Here is an 8687-nt window from a genome sequence, read left to right as displayed (position 1 = left end):
AGACTAGTTTGTGTTCGGTTCTAAAAGTGAGTGTAGCTATCATTTTATTTTTTTGTGGACTGTGGTAGGCTATCCGTAATGTGAATGGGCACCTCGGGTACAACTTTATTCGGCATGTTTTACAGAACTGTTATTTTCCTCTGATCAGCAGAAACAAAAACAATATCGAACCATTCAGAAGAGACATGCGAGGTACAATGTCTAAAAGTGACTGTGTATATAATTTTAAAAGAAAAAAAATGTAATTATTGATTGTGAAATATTTACGTGGATATAATTTTGTGGATTGGGGTAAAAGCAATGTGATTGTCTTAAATCTTCTGTTGGACATATGCACACACACGCACGCACACACACACACACACACACACACACACACACACACACACACACACACACACACACACACACACACACACGCACGCGCCGCGCGCGCGCACGCGCGCGCGCGCGCACACACACACACACACACACACACACACACACACACACACACACACACACACACACACACACACACACACACACACACACACACACACACACACACACAGTGATTGGCTGAGGAGGTTCACAGTCCGTGCACATAAAACCAAACGCTTGCGGAAAAGGAGTGAAAACTCAAACATAACATAAATTACTATTATACTATTTTATTATAGGCCTACTTGTATATTCATGTTCGAATGAATGTTATCTCGCATACGCTGACTTATGCATTATTTTGTTTTTTTATTAGATACACAGTACTTTTAGCATATTGGTTATTCCAAGTTGATACAAGACTGAAAAAATATGAATACGTTCGTGTTTTATACATCGAGCGCTTTATTATACAATTTTAACGTAACAATTTGATGTAGGCCTACTCCACATTAACCAACTTAGCGGTTGTTGAATCCGGAACCTTAGTGAGTCCTCATGTTTTTAGCCGGTGGGACTTCAAAGTAGGCCTCTGCGTCACTTCCTGCCCACGCTACATTCACATCCCCACGCGTTGATTGTTGAGGAATCAGCGTCCCAGTAGCCCGGCAAGTTTGCACCTGTAAGGTGGAATATTAAAGTTATACTCTGATTCTATGACTCTCGAAACAAGCATAGAGGATATGGAGGACCTGGAGGAGGACATGGAAGACCTGGAGGAGGACGAACAGCTCGGCACAGACTCCGAGGAGGAAGACAGTGAGCTATCGGACTCTGAGGTACGGAGGAGACTCTATGTGCTGCAAGGCGTGGGCATTATCCTTATAAAGCTGTTTATTCATTAGAAGGCTGTTGTTTATCATTATACATCTGTGGTTTATCCGTATAAAGCTGTGGTTTATTCACCATACAGCTGCAAGATGCCTTTGCCAAGGGACTTCTGAAGCCGGGGATGAACGTCCTCACAACGAAGAGCAAAACCTGCGTCAACAACGTGGTGAGTCAAGGACCACATTGTTGTGGTTTCGTGACATTTGATAACTGCGGTATTAAACTGTATAATAAAATGGTTAATTACCATAACGTAGGATTGTCTTATTTGAGCCACATTAACTCGTATGTCGTTGTCAACCGTGCAGGAGGGCATCAGGCAGTGTCTGGCGGAGCTCTCCACGAGCCTGCCCTGGGTGGAGAGGTTGGACCTCACCAACCTGCCGGCCGAAGACATCCTGGCCCGGGCTGAAGGAAAGCTCCCCGCGGCGGACGGAACCGTGAACGCAGACGATGATTTCCAGAGAGAGATGTTCTTGTAAGTGTCTTTAAATGGCTGTGCCTCTCTCCTTTCAAGCAAGATCGATACTTAGTTCGATTCGTAACCAAAACACTTACGAGAGACCGACACATCACAACTGTGTATGCGTGTGTGTGTGTGCATAAATGTAGATACTCTCTAAAAAAAACGTCTGGACGAACTTGCATGTTTACTCTGTCACCTTCTTGCTGTGTATGCTCTTCATGTAAATGAACTATTAATTCCACGTTGGTTTGTTGTAGTTACCGCCAGGCCCAAGCCAGCGTTCTAGAAGCACTTCCCCGCCTGAAGAAGCTCAACATCTTCACCAAGAGACCAGGGGACTACTTTGCAGAGATGGCCAAGTCAGACCAGCAGATGACGAAGGTGAGATCCGTTTGTCAGAGGAAAAACTGACTTTGGAGTATTTAATTTTTTCATGATGTTGGTGGGCAGGTTACTCACCTTTATTTATTTACTGTGTTCTTGACCAATATGACTGTCAGTTGAAATAAACTGAAGAAATGTTTAAAGATATCTTAATAATCGTTAATGTAATATATATGAAACATTGCATTGCCTATTTTGTCAATATCAGGATTCCGATTTCTCTGCCGAGGGGTGAATGTGAGGTCAACGCTGCCTTGGTGTGAATGCTTGGCCATTCTTCTAATTATTGTGACATTATTTTGTGTTTTGGTTTTATTTAGATCAGAAAGAAACTCATTTCAAAACAAGCCATACTGGAGAAGTCAGAGAAGGCCAAGAAGCTTCGTGAGCAGAGGAAGTTTGGCAAAAAGGTTGGTACTTATATGTTCTGGTTTGTGTGTTTGAGCTTGGTTTTAAAATGTACAATAACATCTATAGCCAAATGTATTAGAGATAGACCGATATGTTTTTTTCAGGGCCGATACCGATTATTAGTGGTCAAGGGGACCGATAACCGATATTTGGAGCCGATATTAATTTACAGAAAAAGGGAAAATATTGGCGTCAAAACTTTGAATACGAACTCCAACACTTAACTTCATTTAAATGCCTTTAAGCATATGTTTAATAAACACAACAGCATATCAGATTTGCAACATGACACAATTTAAACAAATAAATGGCTCCCTAAAATTTTCCTGAACTGATATGTTCATCTTTTACAACTGGAAAATTTAAATAAATAAATAGTTCCCTAGTTAAACAGCCATTATTGCCAGTTTTCTCTCAGACAGACGGTGCTTTGCTGTCAGTTTCTCATGACACACACACACACACACACACACACACTATTCTCTAGCCATCCCCTCATCGTGCTTCCCTGTAATAAAACTAACTGAATTTTACTCTCTCACACACTACTTACTTTTATCACTGACTATTTCCCTATCAATATTATCAGCAACCTCGTTTCAAGTGATTAAACCGTTTAAAAACACTAAACCGTCTACAGCATCTTCACTGTAATAATCAGTGTTTATCATAGGAACAGACAGCTGCTGCTAACGTATTGGGCCTCACAGTAACGTTAGTAGTCGTGAGTTGTAGAGTTTTGCTGCAGTCTGCTGAGCGTCTAGAGCCAGAAAAGGAGAAAGCGGACCGCTGGGCTAACGTTTCACTAAAAGCTGGACTGAATTGAGTTTATTAGGTTTTTACTCTCCCTCACACACAGACTTCTACTATCACAGACTATTTCCATATCAATATTATCAGCCACCTTGTTTCGAGTGATTAACGGACTGCGAGCGAGCGGAGCTGCCGCTTATGTTTCGATAACGTTAACCGGCTCACAGTAATGTTACTAGTAGTTGTAGAGGACTGGGATGTTTATTACAATTTCACGAGAGTCTGCTGCCTTAACGTACCTCGAAAACCAAACCAGACAAAACCTTTTCTCCTCTCCGTGTGAGCACTGCATGCACAGCTTTCACTGCTGATTGGCTGTTACCCGTCGTGGATCTGCGTGTAACCAATCAGATGGTGCTCTGCGTGGGACGATGCTGGAGACAGCGTAGTGACAGCAGACGGAGAGGCGCGGCTGCATCAGAGCCAAGATAACCCCGTTTTAAAATGATCTCTTATGGGCCGTCGGATAAAAAAAAAAGGCTGATGCCGATATGCGTCAAAATGCCGAATATCAACGTCGTTAACCGGACGATAATCGGGCGACCCCCTAAAATGTATCCATCTTTTCAGTCTCAAACTACCTTAGCATGCAGTGGTAAGGTATTGAGGAACACAGTATTTACTCCATTAACTGTTCCCATGGGAGCGGATTATTAGAGGATCACAGTATTGTTGGCTCATGATGGTGAAGGTTGACCGTTGAACGTGTTTCAGGTCCAAGTGGAGGTGATCCAGAAGAGGCAGAAGGAGAAGAAGGACATGATGAATGCAGTGAAGAAGTACCAGAAGGGTAAGGAGGCCTAGAGGGCATTGCTCTTGTGATTGCTACGCACTGCTTTATATGCAAGTTATTCTTAACTTGTTGAGATGACAGAAATGCATAAACTAGTGTTTAGTTTAGACTCCTTTTTAGAGTGTATTTGTAGTCATTCCCAGAGGATATTGTAGAAACTTGTTGGGCAACAGTTGGATGGCTCCTAAAGATTTTAGTACTATATATATATATATATATATATATATATCTCATTTAAAACCAACAATGTCATTCGAATGTTATTGAAGTTATGACTTCTGTTTTTTTTCAAGGTATGACCGACAAATTGGACTTCTTGGATGGAGACCAGAAGGGACCTGCAGCAGCTAGCCAGAAGACCAAGGCCGACGCGGCTAAGAGAGGGTAGGAGAGCCTGCTCAAATGACTACCGCCCTCTTCAGGGTGAACATTGAGGTTCAACCGCCAAATACCTTGTCCTACACCAGACATTCTGGCTACTTCGATATGTCTCTCTCGTTATTTAACAGAAAGTTGTTGTTTTTTTTACATTGTTAAAGAATTGCTGGCTTGCACAATATTTAAAAACATCTGTTCTACTGGTTTATATGGCCTTGGTTACCCTTGTTTTATTCAATATGACTTGTGATTGAATCTAGGGTTTGTTTTAAATCAGTTATCGGATAATCTTGAAATGACATGTAACCGAAGTCTACGACCTTTGGGATTCCATGACAACATCACATCTGTGACAGATGTGTACAGCATTGTGGTCGGACGTACAGCCCTCCTTCTAGACAGATGGTGTTCTGTGGGCCTGAGCTTTGGTTTCCTGTCCGCTATTATTACGTCATCGAAGGAGAATCCTAATGACCGCTCTTCTGTCGTCTCTCCAGCCCCAACGCCAAGAGGAAATCCAAAGACGACCGCTTCGGCTTCGGCGGCAAAAAGAGCGGAAAGAAGTGGAACACAAAGGAGAGCCACAACGACGTGTCGACGTTCCGATCCAAGACGGCGCACGGGAAGGGTGGCGGGAAGGGCGGCAAGAAGGGCGGCAAAGGAGCGCAGAATGTAGGTCCAAACACTGCACCACCGGTAGTTCACCTGTTGTACGGGCGTTCCTCTAAACACCTTATCTCTTATGCTTTCAGAAGCGGCCAGGAAAATCTGTGCGCAAGAAGATGAAGTCCCACAAATAAACAAGAACATTTTTGATAAAACATTGTATGTATATATGTGTCTTTGCCTGTATTGATGTTGCATAAAATAGGCACCATCTTATTATAACTTCTTTTTAATCAGCTATTATTTGTACTATGCAAGTACGTAGAAGGCTGTGGATGTTCAACTTGTGTTCAGGCCGATCAGCTGAGGTTGCGAGTTTGTTCCTTGAGGCGCCAGGCAGCGTCCATGTACTTGGTGATCTCTGTGTTCTGACGAGGGAAGCTCAGTCTCCGGTCGCTGCGGTCTGAGACGATCTGGGCAGGAGGAGGAAGGAGAAAATCAACACTTCTGACAAGGCAGAATAGAAGGGAATTATCAGTTGTAATTTGAATAACGTTTCCCTCTTCGGTGCACCACTTTGGAGTTCTACTGTACTTGAAGTTGATTGATATTTGCTTTATGAAGATGAATAAACTACATCTTAAAATAAACAAGGTGTAAGCAATCCGAGCTGAATGGCTATTTACCAGTGGTTTGGAGATGAATGCTTGTGTTAAGCAGTGGTTTGGAGATGATTGGCTGATCCTGTGTTTACCACTGGTTTGGAGATGAATGGCTGATGCTGTGGTTTAGAGATGAATGGCTGTTTACCACTGGTTTGGCGATGAATGGCTGTTTACCACTGGTTAGGAGTTGAATGCCTCTTGTGTTAAGGCAGGGGTTTGGAGATGAATGGCTAATGTGTTAAGCAGTGGTTTGGAGATGAATGGATGACGTGTTTACCAGTGGTTTGGAGATGAATGGCTGTTTACCACTGGTTTGGAGATGAATGGCTGTTTACCAGTGGTTTGGAGATGAATGGCTGATGCTGTGTTTACCAGTGGTTTGGTGATGAATGCCTGTGTTTACCACTGATTTGGAGATTAATAGCTGTGTTTACCACTGGTTTGGAGATGAATGGCTGTTTACCAGTGGTTTGGAGATGACTGGCTGATGTTTACCAGTTGTTTGGAGATGAATGGCTGAAATTGTGTTTACCAGTGGTTTGGAGAACCAGCCGATCTCCTGGCTCTCCGTCTGGGGGTGGGGGTACTTCCTGGTCGGCTCCAGCCAGGCGTGATGATGGGCTTGTATGAAGGAATCTGTGTAAAGGAATCTTCTGTCAATTAAATTAATAACCCTAAAAAAAAAGCATGAAATTGGATCTTTAAACCAATCCACATTATTTGACATGATCGGAAGATCGCTGGAGACGCAACTCAAAACAACCTGGGTAACGGGTTTATGCATGATTTTTTTCAGAATTGGAGTCGGCCTCTGTAACTTATTTTATAACCACATAATCTATTTATTTAGAAATAGCCTATATTGTGGGGATAACGTCATGTTTTGGTCGAGCTGTACTCACGATCCTCCACCGCCTCCATCTCCTCACCGCCGACCGTCGGCTTGTCCGTCAGAACATGGACTACATGAAGGAAACAGTAACTACATGAATTAAGCCTTATTGGGTTTAGTTTCATGTAGTTTTAATAGGACATTGACTTAAATACATAATAAACAAGGCCATGCACTCACGCTTCTTGTATGGATTGATGTTGAACTCCGTGTAGAGTTTCTGGGTTCTTTGTTCTTTCTGGATGGTTTCAACATGAATTGCGTTTTGGTGGACGACATCCAGGGGTGTCTTCTCTGGTTTGGACATTTTAGCACCTCAAGAAAATCCGCACCTCACTGGGAATAAACGCCCTGGGAAGTAGGCTACATGCTCACCATGACAACTGAAAACATTGCCTTGTGATACTGCGGCCAGCCACACGGTGGCGCTGTGGAACCACCGTTGATCTGAACCAGCCATGGATTTGACATTGGTCAATTAATTATAGAAAAATTCCAAAGCTCACATACTTTGACAAAGGTTTATTTGCACAATTTCGAAACGTACAATGCAATGAATATAGCAGAAATTCCCCAAAAAGGTTATGTATCACATTTTGGGTGTCGACTCGTATCCTAGGATATGCCCTTTTGCAACTTTTCTCTTGCCGTAATTATCTAGTCTGACCTCATACCGATCCCACCGTTACAATGCCTAAAATCGTATGTGTTGAAGGCCGTTTTTAAAGATGTTTTTATCTGAGCCCTTTCACCCACACAACTTTTCAACTCAAAATGAGCCTCTTGCCAGTCTGTCTTTTCCTTCCCTTTCCCCTGTTTTATTGATGACTGAATAAGAAGCGTCTCTTTATGGGATGAATGATAAAGAGGTTTTGTGTAATGCTCTTTGTTCGGTCTCCTCTACAGTCTTTAGTCTGTGCTCCCTGCACCATCCTGTGTGTTGGTGATGGAGCCTGGTTAAGTGTCAGCTGTAACCCTGCCAGCCCTACAGGCCTGCACCTCAGCAGGGGAACCAGTCAGTGCACAGCCAGACGCCTCTGGTGGCTGCGATCCTAAAAGGTTTCTCTTTTCTTTGGATTGCCTTCTCCCCCCCCCCCCCCCCTCCCCCCTCCCGGCTCATCTTCAATGCTGTGGTGCTGCTGTCCATCACCTCTCTGGCCATTCTCACAGCTCAGAAAAGCTTCTTCTGCCCTGGCTGCAGGCAACCTGTGGTCAGCATCACTTAACTTCCTGCTTGACTAAAGCGTTTCCTCAGGCTCTCCTGTCCGCACCCTGTGAGCCTGTACTGCAGTGCATCATGGGGGATAATGGGTGAGCGATGAGTAACGCTGGGTGAAGATTGTCGTTCCGCAGGGATTAGTGCCGCTCTCCCTCTGCTGTACACCCTCCCTGGACGGGTTTCAGTAGAAGGTTTCATGGTCCGCCAATCGGAGGACTCTCTTGGTCGATCCGTGGGGCTGACCGCCCTCTGGGTCTTCCACCAGCGTGTGTAGCAGGAGGGGTTCTGTGGGTCAGCCAGTATCAGTGTCATTTTCTCTACAGAGAAAGCTTGCATTAAAAAGTCTTGCTAGCACCTACTGAAAATAGTCATTTCTCTGGACCTCTAGTCTCTAGAGACTGTAGTAAAAAAGTCTTGATTTACTTCTTTATGTTATAATATAGCATAGCGGATCTGATTTTTTTGATTTTTCTGTTTAACGTTTGCTTATGATGAGTAGTCAATTTATTTGCCACAAAAGAATTACATCAATATACACACCTTAAACCACCTCCACTGATTGCATACTTTTTCTATGTACATTAAAACGTTTTTCAATGAAAAAAAATATAATTTTGTTAAATGTGACGTGTTTTTTAACAGTGAGCTGACACAAAACAAAACACGATGCACCGGAGCATAGTGAGTGGATCCCGGGGGACAGAGGGCTCTTCTGCCGACAGCGTTCTCTGGAGCTGCCTCGTTCCACATCTGTTTATGTGCGCTGTGTCGTGTCTTCATTGTTGTGGAACTAATGGTGGACTTCA

The 8687-nt window shown here is 43.5% G+C and overlaps 2 protein-coding genes across 2 annotated transcripts; one reads left to right on the top strand and one right to left on the bottom strand.

Annotated features, from left to right (window-relative positions):
• The first annotated feature begins 950 nt into the window (after positions 1-950).
• On the top strand, positions 951-5769 carry ebna1bp2 (EBNA1 binding protein 2). The gene is made up of 9 exons (XM_060066763.1): positions 951-1202; positions 1337-1420; positions 1563-1732; positions 1978-2101; positions 2425-2514; positions 4043-4118; positions 4415-4505; positions 4997-5171; positions 5252-5769. Exons 1-9 carry the CDS (start codon positions 1080-1082, stop codon positions 5297-5299), a joined length of 981 nt encoding a protein of 326 aa, XP_059922746.1. The 5' UTR covers positions 951-1079; the 3' UTR covers positions 5300-5769.
• cfap144 (cilia and flagella associated protein 144) lies at positions 5323-7054 on the bottom strand. The gene is made up of 4 exons (XM_060066764.1): positions 6843-7054; positions 6673-6732; positions 6303-6406; positions 5323-5578 (listed from the first exon to the last, which is right to left on the bottom strand). The coding sequence occupies exons 1-4, from the start codon at positions 6967-6969 to the stop codon at positions 5465-5467; spliced, it is 405 nt and encodes a 134-aa protein (XP_059922747.1). The 5' UTR covers positions 6970-7054; the 3' UTR covers positions 5323-5464.
• Positions 7055-8687: the final 1633 nt, after the last annotated feature.

The sequence above is a fragment of the Gadus macrocephalus genome, chromosome 12 (assembly GCF_031168955.1).
Source record: "Gadus macrocephalus chromosome 12, ASM3116895v1".
Classification (NCBI taxonomy): Eukaryota; Metazoa; Chordata; class Actinopteri; order Gadiformes; family Gadidae; genus Gadus; species Gadus macrocephalus.
The sequence above is the reverse complement of the archived record's forward strand: the minus strand, read 5'-3'. Positions and strand labels throughout refer to the sequence as shown.